The sequence below is a fragment of the Pristiophorus japonicus genome, chromosome 12, assembly GCF_044704955.1.
Source record: "Pristiophorus japonicus isolate sPriJap1 chromosome 12, sPriJap1.hap1, whole genome shotgun sequence".
Lineage (NCBI taxonomy): Eukaryota > Metazoa > Chordata > Chondrichthyes > Pristiophoridae > Pristiophorus > Pristiophorus japonicus.
Window position 1 is genome coordinate 114,859,200 of NC_091988.1, and position 26,315 is coordinate 114,885,514.

At 44.3% G+C, this 26,315-nt stretch overlaps 1 protein-coding gene across 2 annotated transcripts; it reads right to left on the reverse strand.

Moving 5' to 3' along the window:
• Positions 1–379: 379 nt before the first annotated feature.
• On the reverse strand, positions 380–26,103 carry LOC139277432 (PRELI domain containing protein 3B). 2 transcript variants are annotated; one of them, XM_070895876.1, is made up of 6 exons: positions 25,976–26,103; positions 17,005–17,173; positions 13,252–13,341; positions 9,431–9,501; positions 5,658–5,760; positions 380–4,775 (listed from the first exon to the last, which is right to left on the reverse strand). In XM_070895876.1, the coding sequence occupies exons 1-6, from the start codon at positions 26,005–26,007 to the stop codon at positions 4,662–4,664; spliced, it is 579 nt and encodes a 192-aa protein (XP_070751977.1). In that variant the 5' UTR covers positions 26,008–26,103; the 3' UTR covers positions 380–4,661. The 2 variants fall into 2 exon arrangements, with proteins under 2 accessions (XP_070751977.1, XP_070751978.1); XM_070895877.1 differs by lacking the exon at positions 25,976–26,103 and adding an exon at positions 17,427–17,596.
• Between the last annotated feature and the right edge of the window lie 212 nt (positions 26,104–26,315).

The window sequence follows — 26,315 nt, forward strand, 5'->3', positions numbered from 1 at the left end:
ATAAGGAGGAATTTCTTTTAAGGGTGTAAATCTATGGAATTCTCTGTCCCTAGAGAGCTGTGGAGGCTGGGCCATTGAATATTTTTAAGGCAGAGATAGACAGATTTTTAAGCGATAAGGGAATAAAAGGTTATGGGGAGCAGACAGGGAAGTGGAACTGACTGAGTCCATGATCAGATCAGCAACGATGTTATTAAATGGCAGAGCAGATTTGAAGGGCCAAATGGCCTACTCCTGCTCCTATGTTCCTAGTACTGTCTACACTTCTGGACTACCGTCTGCTCTCTCATATCACAACAGAGCCAGCTATCTAACATCCAGCTTAATAATGGGCCTAGACAAACCTTCAAATGCAAAGAAATTCACAGATGGTACACTCTACTTTAAAAACACTAAATTTTATTGGCAGCAATTTTGTTAAAAATGATAAACAACTTGGCTGAAGTTTGAAGTACAATTCAGTGCTATTAAAATAAATACTATTCCATACAAAAAAAACTTCATGGAAATGGAAGTTAACGGAGATATTATTACACAGGAAAATAAATTTTAAAAACTAACTAAACACTGCGTTATGTTTCAATTGAACTAGCCTAATCCAATGCTCACTTTTAGTCTGTTGGTCACATGAAGTTAACAAAATCATCACCTACCAAAACATTAAATAATAAATGTTACCAGCGGCATACAAAACCCATATGTGTCTTTCCATAATTGTGAAAGGTTCCAGCTCACAGGGCATTTTATAGAGATGGAACCCAGCAAACACAAGCAGATACAGACCAGCCCAGGGAGGAATGTCCATTGTACCACAAAAAAGTAGGTGCAAGGGCAGAGCCTGGAAGAGTCTCTCCAAGCCCAACCAACATACTCAATGCAGGGTTCAGTGGAGAATTGGCCCCTCGCTGATCACAAGACTTTTTACTCTTATTACAATATTGGGTCATGCTGTCTAATTAAATCTACTCCCACCTGAACCCTACCTTTCAAAGTAAGAGCTGTTGGGCCTGAAAGTACCAGATGCTGAAATCCTGGGTTCCAATTCTAAACCCCACATTACCTAACTCTACAGAACCGTACCAGCCTTAGTATTCCTAGAGAATCTCAGAAACTACAGCACGGGAAGCTATCCGTGCTGGTGTTTAACTCGTCAACTGGAGCTATCCGCTATAAAACAAAATACCATGGAAGCTGGAAATCGGAAATAAAGATAGAAAGTGCTGGGAACACTCAGCATCTGCGGCGAGAGGAAGATATGTCAATGTTTCGGTTCGATAACCTTTCGTCATTAAGAGCTAATTGACCTGAAACTTTAACTGTACTTGCCTCTCTCTCCACTTATCTACTTTAATCCCATTTCCCAGCTGTAGAATGATAGAAATTCTGAGGCAGAGTAACAAACTCACCATGTGCAAAGTGACATTTTCCATATATTGCTAATTTAAAAACCTAATTTATTAAACGTGTATTTCTATTCACCATCTGTGTAACACTGCAGCATGTGTTTTGGCACAACTTACCTTCATGCCCCGCCCAGACACTGGCAAAATTCCAGGCTCAACCATGAAGATACTTGCATTAAGAAAAGTGTCACTAGAGCATTGTTTAAAGAAAAATGTGACTTTTGGAATTAACTAGTGAAGAGATTCCTTATTGGAAGATGTTTTTTGTGGGATGTGGAATAGCAAACACCAGGAGTAGTACCCTGCACCTTCCATGCTGCACATCGGACTCTGCATCAGATAGCGAGGTCATCAATATTAGTACAGAATGAGGAGAATGCAGGCATCCCAACTTATTGCTGTCATTCTCTGCTTGGTCGACTGACGTAGACCACCTACACAGGACAGCTGAATTTGCACTCCCTGTAAATATAACACAGGAGTAGATCCTGTAAGTAAACATGATTTTACGAGTCAGTGGATCAATTGGTAGACTTCCCTGTGCAGTATCAGTGGTTATACAAGGAGCAGCTTCAGAAGTCAAAAGCTCTCAACTCCCCACCAAAAATGTTCCAAAGAGAAGAGCTCAAAAGAATAAGGAACCCTCAGGAAGGACATCCCAAGTGGGATTCTCAAACTCAAAACTATCCTGGAGTTAAGTTAAAAAGTCCATTAATATTAAAGAAAGGGTTGCATTCGTAAAGCACTTCACATTCAATGAATTACCGTGGAGTGACTTATGTGGGGAAAGGTACAGCCATTTTGCACACAGCAAGGTCCCACAAATAGCAATGAGATGAGTGATCAGTTATTATGTTTTTGATGGTACTGAGGGAGGAATGTTAGCCAAGACAGTGGGAGAACTCCCTTTCTCTATCAAATACTGCCCGAGGGTTCTTATTGTCCCACTTGACTTGACCAAGTCCCATCAAAAAGATGGTACAGTATTTCTGATTCCTCTGTAGTTATTATGCAGGTGTTCAATGCTGGAGTGGGGCTCGAACCAGTGACCTCCTGATCCTGAGGCAAGATTGCTACCAACTGAGCCAACCTGACGCTTCATTGCAATAAGCTACAGTAATTGCTCAACATTCAGAGTTGGAACCTGCTTTGTTAATGGAACCCTGCAAACACAATGAAATTCAGGTTCTATACACTTTCAACTGCTGTTAAAAATTCTCAGCATAGGTTTGAAGTGAAAAAGATCACAAAGAGCACAGCTCCGTTCCAGAATGTGAGCATCAGCTTTCGCCGTTTACCACCACAAAAAGGTTCTCTCCACAAAAGCTTGGCCCAGGAATTCTCACATGGTGAACTCTCCTGATTAACTGAGATAATAGTTGTGGTACAACAAAAAATGGTTTCCCCGTAGTCAGCGAGGGGCTGCAGGAGCATCCTAGATATTCAGCCAGTAGCCAAAAGTAGCGCTGCTCCTTGGGGTCAGAGCTCAGGGCCTAAGCCTGGTCACGGAGTTAGCTACAATATGCAAGCGTTATCACAAGGCTCCACTCTAATTCTGACAATTTAAAAAGCAATGTGACTTTGGGAAGTGCATTTCTTTGTGCGAATTTACTGTTGGGCCAGAGGATGTTCCCGTGAAGACCAAAAATAATTCAAAGGGAAATGTCCCTTTTAAAAAACGCTAGATCCAAGTTTCTCAACGACAGAAAACCTTCAGTAACGTTTCAGTGTTTTAGGAATGTTAACACCTCAATGTGGAAAATCTATGGTTTAGTGCTCTCCAGATTGAATTGTAAATGCTGTTGAAAGAGAGTACTGAAACCTAGTGAGCCAGAGATTCACAGGAATTTAGATACTCTACAAAAACTGTAAAGTTTTTTGGGGGGATTCTAGCAATACCCTAGGCTTCTGACACAAACTGGTCGATGACCCTTCATCAGAACTGTGTGTGTATAAATGCACCAGCTCCATAACCCTCCTGTACAATATTATATCTCTCACTACGTCAGAGGCCCATTTATTGAAATATGCATTGAGTGACCGAGAACTGGATAGGTTAATAATTTAACCTAATTTTAATACTGCATTTAAAACACTCACGCTGCAAACTTGCTGTTTGGAACTAAAAATTGGGCCGTTAGGTACGGGAGGTCAAAACAATCATGTTGAACTAAACAGCACAATTCTGCCAGAAAATCCCGAGTTACTCCATGATTGCCGCCGAGCCAAAATCCCAAGTGTTGGTCCAAAGTGCAGGTGAAATATTGGTGCCTCCAGCCCTGCCTGAAGCTGCTCGGTGCTGACTCAGGCTGGGTTTCAGCCCAGCAAGTGCTCGCCACCCTCCAGTGCCTCATCCACGTGGCAATTCACAAGTTGTGAGCTGAGACAATGAGCAGAGGTTGTTGGATATCGCAGCTGGGCCCAATCCCGTCTTCACCCAACACATGCACAGCGTTTTCTAGCGGGAGCCACTGGATAGTGATCAGGAACGGAAACCCTGGCTGATTTTTCTGGCCTAGCATTGCTGAGGCAAATTGCAGCAATGCTACTGGCCACCTGGCTAAGACCAGTTAACAGAGTCCAGATGAGAGACTGAACCTGGTCTATTTGGCTCAGTGATACAGCGTCTTTGCATTTAAGGTTTGACAGAACTAGGTCTGTCAAGCCGGTGTGGTGGCTGGTGTGCAATGGCCACCACACGCTGTAGTTCGGGTCCTTCATAGAAACACCTGTGAACTCATCCTTTTTTTTGGCGTGGAAGCAAGTCATCCTCGTTTCGAGGGACCGCCTATGAAGGTGAGCGAGGTGATTTAGGGTTTGCCAACTGAGGGTACTGCTTTCTGATCTATTCAGGTAAGTGGCACAACACAGTCTTGCAAGTATATGGGCCACAAAATCTGAGATTACAAGCTCCTCCATTGCCAATTTATTGGTCTTTGCCATCTCTCAATTCTTCCGCCAACATAACACTATACCTATTAATAAATATTAAAACCTAGTACTTCCCTCTGTGCACCTTTTCGAATACATCTTTTTTAAAAAAAAAAAGAGCCCTCCAGGTAAACACCACCACCGTGCAGCAGGGGCACAATCGCAATCTGCACGCAGTGTCCCACTGAAACACCACCAGCGGCGAAGCTGCTTTACATTGCTTAGATCTGGGGCCCTGGTGAATGAGGGAGAGGAAGTGCGCAGTGGGAAGCAGTAGGCTAAACAGCCCAGAGATGGGACAATGCTTTTCTGTACAACTCGCTGCTGCTACTCCACTGATGTTGCGGCCATTGGCATTTTGATACTTCCTCGTGCAGATGCTGCCAACTCTTCAATTTCAGCGTTCAACTTGTGAATTACCCACTCCATTGCTTCCCGTCCCTGCATAGAGAAAGGCAGACAAGCGTTAGCACAGTGGCTGCAGACACTGCAAGTCCTTCATTAAATGTGGCTACAGGAGCATATAGCAAGGATGAGGCAAGTATAAAACAACGCAGTAAAACTGCTATGAGACTCCCCCCAATTGCAAATGCACCGTCAACCAAGCCATATAAACCAAGGTTGTCCCAGGTTCATCCGTGACCTCTGCTTAGTTAGCTGATTACAGAGGGAGCATTAGGGGTGCAATTGTCCTCCGTGCCAGAAAGGAAGGAAGAAAGGAGGGGGGGGGGGCGGAGAACAGAACTAAAGATTAGGCAGAATCCCCTTTCCTGATCACAAAGCAGTCCTCATCGCCATGTGGACAGGATCAGACTTGGCTACAATTAAAACAGAAAATGCTGAAAATCTCAGCAGGTCAGGCAGCATCTCCGGAAAGAGAAACAGAGTTAATGTTTTAGGTCGATGACCCTTCGTCAGAACATTACATTGACGAAGGGTCATCGACCTGAAACGTTAACTCTGGTTTTCTCTCCACATATGCTGCCTGATCCACCAAGATTTCCAGCATTTTCTGTTTCTATTTCAGGTTCCAGCATCCGCAGTATTTTTCTTTTGTATCAGGCTTGGCTATGATGCTTAAATAAGTAGGTTCATCCATGCAGAGTGGCCATGGGGAGGCGGGGGAAGTGGAAGAGAGATACTGAAGAGCTACCAGCATCCTTAGTTTCATACTTCACTTACAGGCAGCGAAACAATGCCATGGAGGAAATCACACGGGGGTAAGCTATTATAGCTAATGAGAGAAGAAAATAAGAGGATTCCGAGGCCACTGCTAAAATTTTAAAAATGGCCTTCCCCGTCGAGTCATTTACTTGCACTCACTTTATTTGCATTAGCGGAGATGCTGCTCGCCATTATTCCTTCCATGTAGCTGCTTAGACTGACCCCTTTTACACTGATTATAGCTTCTTGGGTAAGGATGGTCCTGGAACAACAAAACCGCGTCATGCATTAGAGGTCCTATTGGAAGAGGAGGAGCACTACAAGAGAGGTATTGTCTGTACCGCCTTGTCCTCAATTATTATACAATTTCCTGGCTCACGTTCCACTTGACCACAACATTATACAGTTCCAATTGGCCAGTAGAACTAAAAGGTACTGATAACCTGCAACTCGTACCGGATTTCAGAAGAGCAAACTTCTCCAAAATGGCAGATGATTTGGAACCGGTAAATTGGCTAACCCTACTCAGTGCGCCACTGCTTTAAGCTCAATCTGAAACCTGGGACTTTCCATAGCACGTGTGAAAAGCAGGTCCTTGTTTCCAGGAACCTGGAGCACTCATTGAAGCTGGAAGAGGGAGATGGAGTGTGTATGAGGGGCTTAATCTTAAAGTAAAATTGATCTTCACGTTAAATTCATCTTAACTTTAATTCCATTTCAAAATTAAATTCATCTTTAAAAAAAGACATGCATTTATATCGCGCCTTTCACGGCAACCGGACGTCTCAAAAGTGCTTTATAGCCAATTAAGTACTTTTGGAGTGTAGTCACTGTTGTAATATGGGATCTTAAATTTAAATTCATCGCAACGTTAAATTCACCGTAAATCAAGTTGATCTTAAATTAAGTTGAGTCGTTGAATATATACAAGGTGGAAATAGACAGATTTTTGAACCATAGGGGAGTCAAGGGTTATGGGGAACAGGCAGGAAAGTGGAGTTGAGGCCAAGATCAGATCAGCCTGCTTTCTTAGGTACCCAAAATCAAAAGGAGGAAATTGGGCAAGAAAACACCAAGGTGGCTGACTGGCTCTGTACAAAGACAAATAAGCTGATGTAAACAGAAATGTTTCTATACATTAAAAACATTTAATACTCAAACAAGATTGAATACAAGGAAGTAAAGAAAACGAATTAGATCAGCAAAAAGGCTAATGGAAAAAAGGATTGTAGACAACTGTGGCAGTAATGGGAAGAGGTTGTTTAGAGTTATGTGGAGAGACTGTATTGGGCCACTGAAGGATGATCAAGGACAGGTTACAAAGGACTCACTGAGTATGGGGGAAATATTAAATGAGTACTTTGCATCAGTATTCACCCTTGAAGATTATGCTCGAATATCAGAATTTAATACAAGTTTTGTTAGTAAGTTTAACATAAACATATTGTTTTAGAAAGAATTAAGAACTTCAAAATAGCAGCTGTGCCGGATGATATCCAGCTGAGGGACCGCCGGGAGATGGGACACGTGCTGTGCGAGCCCCTGGCCTATATGTTAATAGCTCACTGCACCTTGGAATGGTTTCTACAGATTGAAAGGAGACTAATGTAGGCCCCATCTTTAAAAAAGGTGACAAGACAGACCCAGGTAACTATAGGCCCATCAGTTTAACATCAGTAATAGGCAAGATGCTTGAAGGAATCATAAGGGATGCAATATATGAATACCTGGATAGGGACATATTAGGGACACCCAACACGGCTTCATAAAAAAAAAAGTAATGTCTCACAAATCTAATTGTATTTTTTAAAGAAGTTACAAAGTTGGTGGATGAGTGAAGCCCAGTAGACATTGTCTTAGATTTCCAAAAAGCTTTTGATAAGGTACTGCATAAGAGGCCTCTCTAGAAGATCAAAGCCTCTGGTATTAGTGGAAACATACCGAGTTGGATTCAGAACTGGCTGGCAGGACGCAGGCAAAAAGGTGAACAAAAGTAAAGCTAGAACAGCGTAGACTATGAGGGGATCTGTTTGGAGACCGGTCACCAGTGGTGTCCTGCAGGGATCAGTGTTTGGACCGTTGCTTTTTACTGTTTTTATTAATGATCTAGATTTAGAGATTGGTGGCACGATTTGCAGATGATACCAAGATCTGTGCGAGCGCTAGAACTGTAGAAGAACCACCTCCTGACATCTAACATAGATCCAGCCTTATACAACTGTGCGGGTGCTCGAACTTCTACAGTTCTAGCACTCGCACAGATCTTAATGTGTCAGGAGATTGGGCTCAAGACTGGAAAATTATGTACATGTGAGCAGGGCAAATGCTCAACAATCATACACCCTTCAAGGAAAGGTATTGTGGAGATAAAAATAAGTTTGGGCATTCTAGTGCATACATTCTTAAAGGTACATGAGAAATGCACGCAGCGATAGCTAGAGCAAATAAGGTGTTGGGGTGTATCCATAGGGCAACGGAGTCTAAGATTTGTCTTGTACAAGACTTTAGTCAGGCCACACTTGAAATAGCGTGTCCAGTTTTGGTCTCCTCACACAGTAGGTGATACTGAGGCTCTGGAAATGAAGAAGAGAGCCACTAGGCGAAATCCAAGTCTAAAGCATCTTAGTTATCAAGATAGGCTAAAAGAGTTGGGACTCTATACCTTACAGCAGCGTAGACAGGGGGGGATCTGAATAACGTTTATAAAATAATGAAGGGAATAGACGGTGTTCCAGCCGACAGTTTATTTTCATTAAATAGGTTAAGGAGGACCAGGGGTCACATATTTAAGTTGTATAAGGCTGGATCTATGTTAGATGTCAGGAGGTGGTTCTTTTAAGAACCTAAGAATTAGGAACAGGAGTAGGCCATCGAGCCCCTCGAGCCTGCTCCGCCATTCATGGCTGATCTGGCCATGGATTCAGCTCCACTTACCCGCCCGCTTCCCGTAACCCTCAATTCCCAGAAAATAGTGGACCTCTGGAACAAGCTGCCGTTTCATGTGGTGGATACAGACTCGCTGAATTCCTTCAAGCAAAAGCTGGATGTGTTTCTGGCTGGGGCGGAGATTAACCCTTACAGAAGGTGGGTACTGCAGGGAATCCAAGGCCGGACTGATCTTCTGGACTCGTTTCCATCGCCTAGATGGATCAGTGAGGAATTTCCCAGATTTCGCTCCCCCCACCCCCCGCAAATTGGCCTGTTTTTTTTTTAATCTGGTTTTTGCCTCTCTCCGGAGATCACATAGTTTCGGGTGGGGTGGAGGGTATATGTTGTGATACACAAGGTATCGCAATTATGTGGGAGAGGCACAATGGACCAGTTAGTCTTTGTCAGTCATTGTTCGTATGTTCAATTCGGCTGCAAAGACGTATGTTAGAAAGCACTTTCCCATCACACACCACTGAGGTCAAACCAACAGGAACAAGCCATGTGGTAAACATCTGCACTCTTAACACAAAGGATTAGACGCAGTAAGAAGGCAGAGTAATGCAGTAAACAAAGGAGCAGATGCATCTTGCAAGTTAATGAATTCCCGTTGGTTTGCAAACTGCCTTATCCAGCCTCATTACCTAGTTATGCCATTAGATATCTAGGTTTCGAAAATGACAGAAAAAGAGCAGCAACCAAAGTGTGAGCTGGAATGCTACTGGCTGACACTAAGTCAATCATTTCACCATGAATTCCTGCTCTCAGCCGAGTTGATGCAAAAGGTGCTCACTCTCAGTTTGGTACCTGCAAGGCATAGCAGACAGTGGACTGCTGTTGGCCACCCAAGAGGAAACCTTGGAAAGTTATCCATCTACCAAGAAGAAATAGAAGGATTTCACATCCTCCACACGGACTAGCAATAACGTTTCTGCAGTGGGTACAAGTATGTGGAGCGTGTATAAATCTTTGCACTTGACCGACACTACTGTGCTTCTACCTACTTTTCTGGGTCCTGCGGGTGGGGTTTATACTCCAACCGTTCATCCACCGATACTAGATTTGTTAGCGTTATCTGTAAAATAATTAACAAGAATGAAACATTAAGCAGCGCATACATTTGTGTGTTCTAGAATCGACACTCAAATATAACTACAGACCATTAGTGAGAGATTACATGGCCACCAATAAAATCCTACCAAAACTGATGGGGGACTAGGTGATGCAGTGGAGAAGGCACCTGGCTTCATCTTAGGATTTGGGTCCAAATCAAACCCAGACTAATGGTTTGTCTGCAGGCCATAAGAGGCGTCAGCTTGGGTAGTCTCAACCCAGTTCCTTGTGAGCATGGACCACTGCATAAAACTACACCCAACCTCAGAGAGGCCACACGTTGGCTGTTTCAGGCAATGAAAAAGCATTATTGGTGCAGTACAGCAGGGGTTGCTGTACCGAGGTTGGGACTGAGGCACATTGTTGCGGTAAAGTGAGCTTTACACTATATCATACTGCGCCACACTGATACGGGATAGCGATACTGAATTACGTACAATTTACAGCACAGAAACAAGCCATTTGGGCCAACTGGTCCATGCTGGTGTTTCTGCTCCACACCAGCCCCCTCCCATCCTGCTTCATCTAACCCCATCACCACATCCTTCTATTCTTTTCTCCTTCATGTACTTATCCAGCTTCCCCTTAAATGCATCTATGCTATGCGCCTCAACCACTCGTTGTGGCAGCAAGTTCCACGTCCTAACCACTCTCTGGGCGAAGTTTTTTTTGAATTCCTTACTGGATTTATTAGTGCCCATCTTATATTTATTGTCCATAGTTTTGGATTCCTCACAAGTGGAAATATTTTCTCTACATCTACCCCATCAAACCCCTTCATAATTATGAAGAAATTCTCACTTGCTCAGCTTTTCACATCATCGCAGGTACCCGGAACTTTAGGCTGGGGTTAACAGTAAAGTGCTGAGAGATCAGTGTCAGACTAATTGTGAGAGATATTCGTCCTGCCACCAATCCGGGACAGTAAGCAGCAGCAGCAATTTGCAATGAATCTGGCAATTTGCGGACTGGTATCAGAAACATTGACCATGAAGCTGCCGGATCGATTTAAAAACCAACTGTTTCACTAATATCCTTCAGGGAAGGGAATCTGTTTAGACTGGCAGGAGGGTCAGTAACCAGAGGGCAGATTTAAGAGGATTGGCAAAAAGATAGAAAAGTAAGACTTGCATTTATATAGCACCTTTCACACCCACGGGACGGCTCAAAGAATTTACACCCAATGAAGTACTTTTGGAGTGCAGTCACTGTTGTAATATAGGAAACGCGGCAGCCAATTTGTGCACGGCAAGCTCCCAAAAACAGCAATGTGATGACCAGATAGTCTGCTTTCTGTTACGTTGATTGAGGGATAACTATTGGCCAGGACACCGGGGATAACTCTCCTGCTCTTCTTCGAAATAGTGCCAAGGGATCGTTTACGTCCACTCGAGAGAGCAGACGGGGCCTCGGTTTAATGTCTCATCCGAAAGACGGCACCTCTGACAGTGCAGCACTCCCTCAGCACTTCACTGGAGTGTCAGCCTGGATTTTTGTGCTCAAGTCCCTGGAGTGGGACTTGAGCCCACAGCCTTCTGAATCAGAGGCGAGAGTGTTACCCACTGAGCCACAGCTGACACAATAGGAGCTATTCTGATCTGAAATGCACTGTCTGAAAGGGTGATGGAAGCAGATTCAATAGTGACTTTCAAAAGGGAATTGGATATATACCTTAAAAGGAAAAAAATGCAGTGCTGTGGAGAAAGATCTGGGGAGTGGAACTAATTGGACAGTTTGTTCTGTGTTGCAATGTTCATATGGTTATAATACCTTTTAACGTAAAAAAACATCAAGGAATTTCACAGAAGCATAATCAGTCACAAATCCACACAGTGACAGATTAGGTGGGGTGATAAAGCTTGGTCAAAGAGGTGGGTTTTAAGGAATGTAAATAGAGACAAAGGGGTCTAGGGAGGGAATTCCAAAGCTTAGTGTTCAGGCAGCTGAAGGCATGGTTGGGGAGAAGGAACTTCGTAATGCACAAGAGACCAGAGTTGGAGGAGCAAGGTGACAGAGGGATTTGAACACGAGGATGGTAATTTAAAATTTGAAGTGTTGGGTACGGGGGGCAATATAGATCAGCGAGCACATAGAAACATAGAAAATAGGTGCAGGAGTAGGCCATTCGGCCCTTCGAGCCTGCACCGCCATTCAATAAGATCATGGCTGATCATTCCCTCAGTATCCCTTTCCTGCTTTCTCTCCATACCCCTTGATCCCCTTAGCGGTAAGAGCCATATCTAATTCCTCTTGAATATATCCAATGAACTGGCATCAACAACTCTCTGCAGCAGGGAATTCCACAGGTTAACAACTCAGTGAAGAAGTTTCTCCTCATCTCAGTCCTAAATGGCCTACCCCTTATCCTAAGACTATGTCCCCTGGTTCTAGACTTCCCCAACATCGGGAACATTCTTCCCGCATCTAACCTGTCCAGTCCTGTCAGAATCTTATATGTTTCTATGAGATCCCCTCTCATCCTTCTAAACTCCAGTGAATAAAGGCCCAGTTGATCCAGTCTCTCCTCATATGCCATCCCTGGAATCAGTCTGGTGAACCTTCGCTGCACTCCCTCAATAGCAAGAATGTCCTTCCTCAGATTAGGAGACCAAAACTGAACACAATATTCCAGGTGAGGCCTCACTAAGGCCCTGTACAATTGCAGTAAGACCTCCCTGCTCCTATATTCAAATCCCCTAGCAATGAAGGCCAACATACCATTTGCCTTCTTCACCGCCTGCTGTACCTGCATGTCCACTTTCAGTGACTGATGTACCATGACACCCAGGTCTCGTTTCACCTCCCCTTTTCCTAATCTGCCACCATCCAGATAATAAAGGTGTTTTTGCTCCCAAAATGGTTAACCTCACATTTATCAACATTATACTGCATCTGCCATGCATTTGCCCACTCACCTAGCCTGTCCAAGTCACCCTGCAGCCTCTTAGCGTCCTCCTCACAGCTCACACCACCACCCAGTTTAGTGTCATCCGCAAACTTGGAAATATTACACACAATTCCTTCATCTAAATCATTAATGTATATTGTAAAGAGCTGAGGTCCCAGCACTGAGCCCTGCGGCACTCCACTTGTCACTGCCTGCCATTCTGAAAAGGACCTGTTTATCCCGACTCTCTGTTTCCTCTCTGCCAAACAGTTCTTTATCCACGTCTGTACATTACCCCCAATACCATGCGCTTTGATTTTGCACACCAACCTCTTGTGTGGGACCTTGTCAAAAGCCTTTTGAAAGTCCAAATACACCACATCCACTGGTTCTCCCTTGTCCACTCTACTAGTTACATCCTCAAAAAATTCCAGAAGATGTCAAGCATTATTTCCCTTTCATAAATCCATGCTGACTTGGTCCAATCATGTCACTGCTTTCCAAATGCGCTGCTATTTCATGGGGGAACACGATGGGTGATTGAGATTTAATGCCAGTTAGGATATGGACAGCAGAGTTTTGGATGAGCAAGTTAAGAGAGGATGGGAGGCTGGCCAGGAGAGCATTGGAATAGGTGAGCAACAAAGTCATGGAAGAGGATTTCAGCAGCAGATGAGCTGAGGCAGGGGCGGACGCTGGCTAAATATGGAGCTCCTGGAAGCGTACAATATTTCTGGTCCGATATCACGGCTCCAATTATCCCCTTGTGCATTACACGCAGTGGAAGATGATGTCCTGTTTCTACAGTCACGTTACTTTACTAACATTTGCAGATCTAAGCTCCATGGTCCTTTTCACGGGATCCACGACAGAGTGCTCCTGTACATATGTCCGTGTCCGTGATGCACCGATGAGCTGGAAAATCGGAAGAAAAGTCAGTCAATGTTTCAGTAAAAATACTATTAACTATTTCTCATGGCATTAATTATAGCTACAGGGAATACATTCAAGTCCTGTGGTCCTTGGCAATGATCCAGTGTTTGACAAGAATGGCACTGTACAGTGCAGTGATACTAACCACATGGTTCCAAGCGAGACACTCCTGATTCCCCATGCTACAACTCATGGACACATCGGAGATGTCCTAGTTGAGCGGTAGCATGCCAAAGCAGAGACAGCCATTTCTCTTGTTCAGGGGGGATGGGGAGCCAGAATGGGAGGGGGTCATTGTTAACACTTATAAAAACAGAGAATGCTGGCAATCTCAGCGGGTCAGGCAGCATTCTGTGGAGAGAAAAACAGAGTTAACGTTTTGGGTCAACTAACTCTGTTTCTCTCTCCACAGATGCTGCCTGACCCACTGAGATTGCCAGCATTCTGTTTTTATTTCAAATTCCAGCATCCACAGTATTTTTCTTTTGTATTATTGCTAACAATTGTTCAGTTGTCAAACAGATCTCTCCCTACCCCCAAACCTTAATTTATAACCGTTAAACATACAGGTGTCAAACTGATGCACCAACACACTGACTCACTTCGATCAGCAGCAGAAACCCTCTTACTCCCCAGTAAATACTGGGCTCGAGGTATTAGGATGAGCAGTACAAGAAATAGTGCAGGTGATACATTTCTGATTTTGCAATCAGAGTCGTTGAGACGGTGCTCTCGAGAAGCTCATTTCACGCTCAATCCGTGATACCATCCCAACTACATCTTCTACAAAATGACTTTTATTTAACAACCTGTAGAAAATGGACACCATGATCGCCCCTACAGGCAAGCAGTGCCACATGCACTGTGGCAAAGTGGCACAGTGCCAGTAGGCTGGTGCTTTCTGGGGGGGGGGGGGGGGGGGGGGGGCAGTTGAATAAACTGCTTCAATTTAATCTCAAAAACAAGGAATTTTGCTTTTCAAAATACAATTTAATTTAACAGAAACACAAATCTCACACGCGTAACATTTGAACGGATTGTGTCTGAGCAACATGTATTTATATAGTGCCTTTAACGTAGTAAAATGTCCCAAGGTGCTTCACAGGAGTGTTAAAAGACAAAACATTGACGAAGCACAACATAAGAAATGAGGGCAGGTGACCAAAAGCTTGTCAAAATTGTAAATTTTAAGGAGCGTCTTAAAAGGAGGAAAGAGGGGTTTAGGGAGGGAGTTCCAGAGCTTAGGGCCCAGGCAGCTGAAGGCACGGCCACTATTGGTTGAGCGATTATAATCAGGTAAACTTAAAGCACCCAATTAAAAAAAGATAGCACCTTCAACTATTCTCGACTGACCGCTGGATCTAACTGAGAAAGAAATGTGTGTTAAAGGTCACCAGCAAGGAATCACATGCTATAAGCAGTGAACAGGAAACCAAATAAAGCTAGCGAGATTCCCAAACTTCTCTGCTGTGCACATCATGTTCCCAACTTTTGGAATGGATGTGCTAACCTGCTGATGCTCCCAGTCACTGAGCAGCAGTCACAGTGAAGGCACTGAAAGGTGACCTTGGGTTATTTCTGGCCTGTTTTTCCATGGTATGTGCAATAGCAAACGGCTTGGTGCAGAATTACACAACTGAAGTCATACATAACCACTCCCGCGTCAGTGATCTAACCTTTAACTCACATTCCCCGATGGAAGCAAAGCCCATTACTTTTTGCTCCAACTTACTGAACTTTACCCCTGGTCAGTATGATTTAATAAAACAAAAGTATTATGCAATTCATATTTTCACTCTAGACTGGCTAAGACAATCGTTGGATAAAACAAATACTGATTAATCGTATTATCTCTTCACGGTCTCTAAATTGTCAGACTGCTTGTCCGACATCCAGTACTGGGATGAGCAGAAATTTTCTCCAATTAAATATTGGGAAGACTGAAGCTATTGTCTTTGGTCTCCACCACAAACTGCGTTCCCTAACCACCGACTCCATCCCTCTCCCTAGCATCTGTTGGAGGCTAAACCAGACTGTTCGCAACTTAGGCATCATATTTGACCTTGAAATGAGCTTCCGACCACATATCCGTGGCATAATTAAACCGCCCATTTCCACCTCCCCTTCCATTGCCCGCATCCACCCCGGCCTCATCCGTGTCTTTTTTACCTCTAGACTGGACTACTCCAATGCACTCCTGGCTGGCTTCCCACATTCTACTACTAAGTAAACTTGAGGTCATCCAAAACTTGGCAGCCCGTGCCCTAACTTGCACCAAGCCTCGCTTACCCATCAACCCTGTGCTCGCTGACCTACAGCGGCTCTCGGTTAAGCAACACCGATTTCAAAATTCTCATCCTTGTTTACAAATCCCTCCATGGCCTCGCCCCTGCCTATCTCTAAGCTCTTTCTGCCTCACAAACCTGCGCTCCTCAAATTCTGCCCTCGTGAGCATCCCTGATTATAACTGCTCAATCATCGGTGGCCGTGCCTTCAGCAGCCTAGGCCCCAAGCTCTGGAACTCCCTCCGCCTCTCTTTCCTCCTTTAAGACGCTTCTTAAAACCTACCTCTTTAATCAAGCTTTTGGACATTTGCCATAAATTCTTCTTATGTGGCTCAATGTCTAATACAGATACGGCAGATCAGGAGCCAAACACGAATTTGCAATTAGTACTTAGAGTTGATGCAGATATGCTGAACAGCAAACAAAAAAATTCACAACTAGTAATCCACAGATCAAACTTTCCCTACAACAACTTTTATTTATATAGCGCCTTTAACATAGTAAAATGTCCCAAGGCGCTTCACAGCAGCGTTATAAGACAAAACAGATAAACTTGACACCGAGCCACATAAGAAATAATTACGACAGATGGTCAAAGAGGTCGGTTTTAAGGAGCGTCTTAAAGGAAGAAAGAGAGGTAGAGAGGTGGAGAGGTTTAGGGAGGGAGTTCCAGAGCTTGGGGCCCAGGCAGCTGAAGGCACGGCCACCAATGGTTGAGCGATTATAATCAGGGATGCTCAAGAGGGCAGAATTTGAGGAGCGCAGACATCTTGTGGGATTGAGAGGCTGAAAGAGATTACAGAGGTAATGTACCTGAACCCAGCTCATTCCAAAAATTTATCTTGTGATAAAGACCAGCTACCTTTCCTCACTCCAGTTACTGCTTCTAAACATTAATAATAGATATAATATTCAAATTCCTGACACCACTGAGTGAAGTGAGGCAGATTTCATCCTCCACTCACAAAAGTTCTCAAACGCAGCCAGACAAACCTGGGGAGTAACTGAAACAGAGGCCAGTCTTCGGCCCACAGACCGGGGGAGGAAATCAGAGACACAATAATCACCGTGTCGCTCTTGCGTATCTCCTGCTTGCCAAAAAGCAGCACTGGAGCCGGATGGGGAACAGCTGGTTTGATCTTTCAGCTGCAGATGGGGATGTCTCTACAGGATTTAAGGTGGGGGAGGGGGGGGGTGTGGGGAGAGGCAATAGCCTTCAGAATATTGAAGGATTTTGTGTTCTCAAACAGGAACATTGTATAACACCCAGGGTGTACAGAAAACATAGACTGTGTAGACTCTGCTCCTTAATACCTAAAACGGAGATCATGTATGCTTCTAGTCGAAGTCGAATACTTACTGATTTGACAACAGACGGTAGCCCCCATTCTGTGCTGAGCAACCTATGGCTATGCAGCTTGCCTTGGTCGTCGACACGGCGATCTAATACATCGACTCCTACAACGCATGTGTTCATGGGATTGGGATACTTCTGCATGGCAGCTTTAAATACCGTCTCCCATGGGTGGCTGAAGAAAGAAATACAAATTACTCAGCAACAGAATACTTAAAAAAAATTTACAGGCTGCAACACTGCGGGGGAAATATTGCCTTTCAAGGAAGTACACAAAGGAGATAAAGTATAATTCTGACACGTTACACACAAGATCAGGTCAGCACTTCCTAGTTCAAGCATTAGTCTCATTCAAAAACACATTGGCCCTGAAATTCCGTTTTGGCCTTCCCGCGGGCATTTTTAGAGAAAATACGCACCTACCTTACCTTAAACTGCTTCCGACGTTCGACCTCCCGATGCTGAGGCCTCCTTCGACTGCAAGTCGACACGTGCGCAGGCCTCAAGCTGGAGTCACATGGCTCTGGGTAGCCAATCAGGTAAGGTATCATAGTAATAGGAGTTCCGCAGGGTCCTAAACTCCTATTACTATGATTGTGATAGAGCCCAATACACAGCCCCAAACACTAATAAAAAATAGAAAATTATTACACTACATTCATTTAAATTAAATAATGTCTTAAAAAAAATTCCCGAGTTTTAAAAAAGTTTTTTTTAAATAAACTTACCATTGTGGGAAAGATTTTTAATGATAAAATATGTTTTAATAACTATTTTTATATGTTTGTGTTTTTTTTTAAAAACACTCGCACCTGCAAAAGTAGACTATGCGCTTGCTTTTTCAGGCGTAAGATTTTTGAGGACATTTGTAAGCGTAAATATCAGAAATTTCCACTTAGTGTCCTCGCTCCCGAGATGCAGCCATCAGTCAAGCCAGAAACTGGACAGATCGGAAATACCTGTTTCATGCGCATTGCACACTGGAAACCAGCATTTCCAATGCCTTCCCGGGTCCGTAGGAACTCCATACAGACCCAGGGAGGCTGGAATTTCAGGGCCATTATATTCTGTTCTTAATTCCTGGTTGAAATGATGGCTCTCGGAAGTCGGAGTATGTGAACATACAAACAAATTCCATAATACAGAATAATGTGTACCAATTTGAACATTAGCTCCAGAATGCAAGGTATTGTATTTCCAGTGGTATGTCCTTTGACTAATAGAGGACAGAAACATCTTTAAACTATAGGGCTCAGTAAGGATGCTGTAGATGCTGACCATCACTAACCTAGTACCATTCTAAAAATAACACCTGTCCCCACACAGTTGGACGTTTATTGTGAATTTAAAACTAAAAAACTAATTAGCACTAACAGGGCAGATATTAAAAGGGAAGCTGTAAGAAACTTGGGGAACGATAAGAGAAATGCTAAGAGGGTTATGAAAGAAAAGTGGAAAAAAGCATGATGGGCAACAATGGCTTTCTGTAGACACATGAGCAGACGATATGGGGAGAGCCGAAGAAATGAAAGAACCTTTAGTACAGGCTGAAGAAATGGCAGAGATACGAAGCAAGCCATTTACCTCAGTTTAACAAATGGATATAGAACCATCCAGGGGTGGACGTAGAACATTTAGTGGAAATTATCAAAGAGCGATGGCACTAAAAATGGCAACATGCTGGGGGAAGCTCGGGGCGGAAATAGCAACAGCCTGGACTACAACTTCACAACATTCTTTAGAAAGGAAAACGGTGTTAAAGGAATGAAGGATGACAAACGTAACTCGTCTTCAAAAAATAAAGCCAGGAAACGGTGGAACAGTTCATCTTATTTCAGAGATTGGTGAGACACTGGGGTCTAGAGTGCGAGATGAGATTGGAGAAACAGAATAACTAGGGCTTTCTTAAAAAGCAGGTTGTGCTTGACCAACCTGGAATTCTTTGAAGAAATAACAGAGGAGAGGAGAAATGCAGTGAAACTGGTTTACATAGATCTTTTTAAAAATATGAGACACTTCTGCAAAGATAATGGCACATGAAATCGAGGGGAATGTGGCCACTTGGCTAGAGGTGGTTAAAGGGCAGAAAGTAAATGGCAGAGGCAAGAGGTGTGGTGGGTGATACTGAGGCCCCTCTTATTTGCTCCATACTTAAAATGACCTGCAGTTAGCAATAGCAAATTGTAACTAAGATTGTGAAAGACACACAAACCAGCAGGATGGGTATATTGGTTGTGGAAATAGTTCAGTTTTTGAGCGTCCCTCGGCCTGTGAGCACCATCGGAGCAGGCCGGGGAGCGGAAGGAGCAGTGTGGAGGCGTACCACTCCAGGGAGCAGCACGCGCTGGAGCAGGAGAGCACGGCAGTGAAAAGGGACGGCAGCAAGATCCAGGTCAGTGATTGGAGCGTGAGCAGGTACTGCAGGAGCGGCGAGATTGGGGCGAAGGAGCGACGAGAGATTGTAGAGCGACGTGATCGGGGTCCAGGAGAGGCGCGAGTTCGGGGCCTAGGAGAGGCGAGGGCCCAGGGGCAGCACGGACCAGCCCACACTGCGATGTGCGTGCGTGCGCACTAGGTCCGTGCAGCAGAGCTGGTCTCCAGTCGTCTTGGTTAACCCTTGCCACTGGACCAAGACCTCGCTCTGTCAAGCCCGTGTGGTGGCTGGTGTGCAACAGTCACCACACGCACACAAGCATCTTCCACACCTCAGGATGTAGTTCGAGATCTGGAATATTAGGTCCTTCATTGAAACACCCGTGAACTTTTTAACGTGGAAGCAAGTCATCCTCGATTCGAGGTACTGCCTATATTGATGATCGTTCAGTTTACAAAATTGCAAATACATTTAGAAATGAGAGAGAAATGAGATAACACCTTAATTGTAAAGATTTGAAATGGAGCAGAGGGATCCTAGTGTGCAGATACACAGGCATTAAAAAAGTCAGTACAAGTGCACAAAAAAGGATATTGAATCCTTGGTTTTATACTTGAGATGTAGTGTATAAAACCAGGGATGCAGAGCTGAACTTGTACAGGATCACAGTTACCTCACAGTTGGGAGTATCGTGTACAGTTTGGAACCTCATTATAGGAATGATACAAAAGCAATGAAAAGGAGCAGTGCACGTTCACTAAGAATGCCCAAGACATGAGGAGTTAGTTACTAACAGAGACTGGAGCTCGCTTTCACGCAAGTCTCGAAGGCTAACCGAAGATATTGAAGAGTTATGGTAAAGTGAACAGTGGCTCGTTTCCAGCCAGACTGTCACAATAGGGCTCAAATTCATCATCGTAAACGGTAAGTATTTGTACATGAACACGCACATACACACAGTGATTAGAATGTGAAATTCTCGGTGTTTTGAAGCAGAATCTGTAAAGTCTTTCAAAGTGAATTAGATGTGGTTTGATAAAGAAGGTTATAAAGGGTGTGGTGAGTAAGCAGGAGTGGGAGATTGGATAGATCTGGTTCTGGAATATTCTATCATTCCGTGTACAATCAGTATGGCCTCTCGGTAATTCTAACAGCGGCTCCAAACACCAGTCAGATTTATTGTTCCATGCTGGACGCTGTAATCACCAACACAAAGATCTTGCCACAGTTGATTTAGCATAGCTGGCCAAGGTTCCCACCAGGATATGGCAAGGTAAAAACATGACAATCCTTAGTCTGACCCTTCCCCATTAATCATGGAGACCCACTATTTTGCATACCTGATGGGAGACTTTCAGTCTTTAATAGTTATGACGTCACTAAGAAATTCCACTGGAAACCCTCCCAGCAAGCATTCTTTCAGCATTGACTGCTAACTGGGCTCCACCCAAGGCAGAAAAATGCAGGCGTGGTAATCTCACAGCAATATCAGAGCAGTTCAGAAGCTTACTGATCACAGCATACAGAGCAGCAAAGTGTTATGAAAGTATCAGCTTGGCTGAGGAAAGAATATAAATATTATCTATAACAGAAGGTGATTTCAAAAATAAACTTCAATTCAGAGGAGCAGTGTTGCATATTGAAATTATCCACTGCTTCGAGTGTTTAAATCTTCAGATACACCAGGTCACCTGGTGATAAAGTGTATTTTTAGGACAACGTTTATCCAGTTGCAGTTAAATGGGTATTCAATGTAAAAATTTAGAAAACCATTTGTTCCTACACGGCAAAAGTATAAATAAAAGGGTAATTCCATATTAACGTCAATCGCAGGTAAATCATGTTTTGGAGAGAGAATTTGAAAATTAACTTGAAGCTAGAAATGTACAGGCATATAATAATGTGCAAACCTCCCTCACCCACAGCATTAGACTAACTAAACTGAAGATGCTTTGCAGACTTAAAACAGTTTCACATTAACAGCAGAATAAATGTATAATACATTGAATGGTATAATCTTTCATTATAATGGTGCATCATCTGACTTCGAAGGAACACCAGGTTCACTAATTTGTATAAAATCAACATGCATACTTGCTCTGTGGCAATTTGTATGAGAAATTAGTAGATCGCGTTACAGCTCTAAGCTCACTACATACACAAGTTAGCTGGCTTTGTTGCTGTAACAACACAAAACACATTATAAGTATTGAGCAGGACCATTAATATCTTTGTGCTGATTGTAAAGCACAGGCCAAACAATCTGGGCTGCGATTTACTATGTGAGGTATTGAACAGATTTAAAAAGAGAATTTGTCCTTTCAAATTCTCCTCTCCGGTCCCAATGGCATGAACTGTTCTGGGGTATGATTCACAGGCACCAGGCTCTCTGATGGCCATTCATCATATGCGTAAGAACATAGGAATTAGCAGGAGTAGGCCATTCGGCCCCTTGAGCCTGCTCCGCCATTCAATAAGATCTTCTATCTCAACTCCACTTTCCTGCACTATCCCCAAATATCCAAAAATCTAGCGATCGTTGTCTTGAATATACTCAATGACTGAGCCTCCACAGCCCTCTGGGATAGAGAATTCCAAAGATTCACCACCCTCAGTGAAGAAATTTCTCATCTCAGTCCTAAATGGCTGACCCCTTATTCTGAGACTGTGACTCCTGCTGCTAGAGTCCCCAGCCAGAAGAAACATCCTCCTTGCATCTACCCTGTCAAGCCCCGTAGGAGTGTTGTATGTTTCAATGAGATCACCTCTCATTCTTCTAAACTCGAGAGAATATAGCCCTAGTCTACTCAATCTCTCCTCAAAGGACAACCCACCCACCCACCCCCCCCCGCCGCCCCCAATCCCAGGAATCAGTCTGGTGAACCTTCGGTGCACTCCCTCTATGGCATGTATATCCTTCCTTCAGTAAGGAGACCAAAACTGTATACAATACTCCAGGTATGATCTCACCAGGGCCCTATATAATTGCAGCAAGTCTTTACTCATACTCAAATCTTATTGTAATAAAGGCCAACATACCATTGGCTTTCTTAACTCCTTGCAGTACCTGTATGTTAACTTTTAGTGATCAGTGTACAAGGACACCTAGGTCCCTCTGAACACCAACATTTCCCAATCTCTCACCATTTAGAAAATACTAATTTTCTATTTTTCCTACCAAAGTGGATAACTTCACATTTCTCTACATTACATTTAATTTGCCAAATTTTTGCCCACTCATGTCTATATCCCCTTGAAGCCTCTTTCCATCCTCCTCACAACTTACATTCCCACCCAGCTTTGTATCATCAGCAAACTTGGATATATTACATTTGGTCCCCTCATCCAAATTATTGATATGGATTATGATTGGCTGAGGCCCAAGCATGGATCCTTGCGGCACCCCACCAGTTGCAATTTGCCAACCCGAAAATGACCGTTTATTCCTACTCTCTGTTTTCAGTCCATTAACCAATCCTCAATCCGTGCTAGTATATTACCCCCAATCCCATGAGCCCTAATTTTGTTTAATAACCTCATGTGGCACCTTATCGAAAGCGTTCTGAAAATCCATAGCCACAGGTTCCTCCTTATCTATTCTGCTAGTTACAATCTCAAAAAACTTAACAGATTTATCAAACATGATTTCTCTTTCTTAAATCCACGATGACTGCCCAATCTTATGTTGTTACCACGTCCTTAATAATAGATTCTAGCATTTTCCCTACTACTGATGTCAGGCTAACTGGTAGTTCCCCATTTTCTCTCTCCCTCCTTTCTTAAATAGCGAGGTTACATTTGCCACCACCCAATCCTCAGGAACCTTTCAAGAATCTATGGAATTTTGGAAGATGATAACCAATGCCTCCACTATCTCTACAGCCACCTCTTTCAAAACCTTAGGATGTAGGCCATCAGGTCCAGGGGATTTATCAACTTTCAGTCCCATTAATTTCTCCAGTACTTTTTCTTCACTAATACTAATTGCTTTCAGTTCCTCAATCTCGCTAGAACCCTTAGTTCTCCATTATTTCTGGGAGGTTTTTTGCATCTTCTTCCGTGAAGATGGACACAAACGATTGGATTTTTGAGTTTGCCGATTTCGCGGCGAAAACGAAGGCGGGGCGGGAAATTAAGGATTGCCTTAAGGAAATGTATATTTGTTGTAAATTATGTATTAATTCTTTAAATGCTAGCCATTGCCTGTATCGTCATACCTTTTAATGTTGTTTCCCAATCTACCTTAGTCAACTCTACCCTCATACCTACATAGTTTGCTTTGTTTAGATTCAAGACCCTAGTTTCAGATTTAACTAAATCACTTTCAAACATAATATAAAACTACCATATTATGGTCACTCTTCCCTAAGGGCCCCTTTACGACAAGATTATCCATTAACCCTTTCTCATTGCACAATACTAGATCTAAAATAGCTTGCTCCCTAGTTGGTCCCTCAACACACCGATCTCCACATTATTACTGCAAATTGGGTTTGCCCAATCTATATGTAGATTAAAGTCCCCCTTGTTACATGCGCCTCTAATCTCCTGATTTATACTCTGCCCTATATCACAACTACTGTTTGGGGGCCTATAAACAACTCCTACCAATGTTTTCTACCCCTTGCTGTTTGAGCTCCACCCAAACTGATTCTACTTCTTGATTTTCAGAGCCAAGGTCCTTTCTCTCCACTGTCTTTATCCCATCGTTTATCAGGGCTACCGGTCCTCCTTTTCCAATTTGCCTATTTCTTCTAAAAGTTAAGTATCCTGGAATATTTAGTTCCCAACCCTAGTCATTTTGTAACCATGTCTCCGTAATGGCTAGAGTCAGCACTCTCACCTGTGAGTCAGAAGGTTGTGGGTTCAAATCCCACTCCAGGGACTTGAGCACAAGAAAAATCTAGGCTGACACTCCAATGCAGTGCCGAGGGAGAGCTGCACTGTCGGAGGTGCCGTCTTTCGGATGAGACGTTAAACCGAGGCCCCGTCTGCTCTCTCAAGTGGACGTAAAAGATCCCATGGCACTATTTTGAAGAACAGGGGAGTTCCTGGTATCCTGGCCAATATTTATGCCTCAATCAACAGAACAAAAAAAAAAAGATTATCTGTTCATTATAAAGTTGCTGTTTGTGGGAACTTGCTGTAGAAAAATGGCTGCCGCATTTCCTACACTCCAACAGTGACTACACTCCAAAAGTACTTCATTGGCTTTGGGACATCCGGTGGTCGTAAAAGAGGCTATACAGGTTGAACCTCCTTTATCTGGAACCCTCAGGACCTGGCCTGTCCTGGATAAGGGATTTTTCCAGACGAGGGGTGGTCACGTTAAATTGGATGGTACAGTTTCTGAGCAAGGGGATATCGGGGCTGGCTGGCTTGGGAGTGTGGCAGAGAGATCATGGGGGTGGGGGGGACGGTGGATCGTGGGGTCAGACCAGCGATTGCGAGAGTCGGCAGCAAGGAAGGACTTTAATTTGTTCATGCCGGAGTTCTGCGCATGCGGCCGGGAAAGGTTCCGGACTAGCAGTGATTCTGGATAAGGGAGGTTCAACCTGTACAAATTAGTCTTTCTTTTCTTAGATCAAGCCTATTCATGTCTATCTGCACTATTAATTAATCTATTTTGTTGCGAATTCAGATATAGTGCCTTTAGCTTAACAGTGAGCATCGGAAAGGTATTTGACTGTGGAAAGTATCACAACTCAGCCCAATCTTGCCTCCCAGCAGCAAACACTGGCTAGCAATCAGGAACAGTGGCCATTAATTTGTCTCCCCCAATAGGAAGGGAAACAATCTACTGCAAGGACTCAAATCACATCACTTTGCACTGGTTCTTCCAACTTACACCCAAGCTCTCTGATCTCAATGCTGGGGTGGGTGTACCATTATAGGGTGCGCACTATACTGGGCTAACAGAAATGCTGTGGATTTCCCAATGATTGGGTTTGGAGACTTTTAGGCTGCAGTTATAGTAGGGTTGCAGTGTCACAGAGACTAAAACAATCTTGTAGTAATGCAGCATTAGAACGAGGTGATGGGTCTGTGTGCCACATCAGACTGAGCAAACACAAATATGAGCTGGCTGTTAAGAGTCAGGTGAGAAAGATTTACGAGAGTTAAGTTTTTGCTCCTTCCAAGGAACTCCTTCTGAGGGCTGAGATTTTTCACTTCCTTGGAGACTGTAGCGATAATAATAGTGAATGGCACGGGATCGCCGGCGTCCAGGGAGGCACTGGCTCACGGCCCGCTCTCCCCAGAGGTCAGCCAGCGGGGAGGCGCCGCCCGCCCGGCCTCACTTTCACTGCAGGCAGGGGGTGGGCACCGCACAGGAGCCCCGCGGGCCCGGCCCAGGCCCGTTACCCTGGCCCAATGCCCAGGTCCCAGCCCCGCGGGCCAGGCCAATGCCTCTGTCTCAGCGAGCAACTGCCCGGCCCGGCGGGGTGGGGGGGAAGCTGCCACCTCCCGGGACACGTCGTGATGGCCCAGGTCCCGCTTGCTGCCCTCTGGCCGGGGCCTCTCCCTCTCTCTCTCTCTCCCCCCCCGGGGGCCGGGGGTGGGTGACCCCGGCCGGCCGGCCGCGCTGCCCTCACTCTCACTCACTTAAAGACGTGCTCCGAGGTCCAGATCTTCATGTTATCCCCAGGCCGCGCCGCCCCTCAGCCCGCTCCCGCTGCCACCGACGGACAGCCCCGTTTCGTTCGGCGCGCCGCACACCGCCTCTGACGTCAGCACGCCGCACGCCGCCGCTGACCTTGGTTGAACGACGCAGCCTGGTACAATGGCGGGGGGGATCAGCTGGCCAGGATTCCTGCAACCACCCAGAGCCTGAGCATCCTGAGACATGGTCTGCAACAACCTGCATTTCTACAAAAGACAAATACTGCGCAGGCTGGAAATCTGATATACAAATAGAAAATGCAGGAAGCACTCAGCAGCTCAG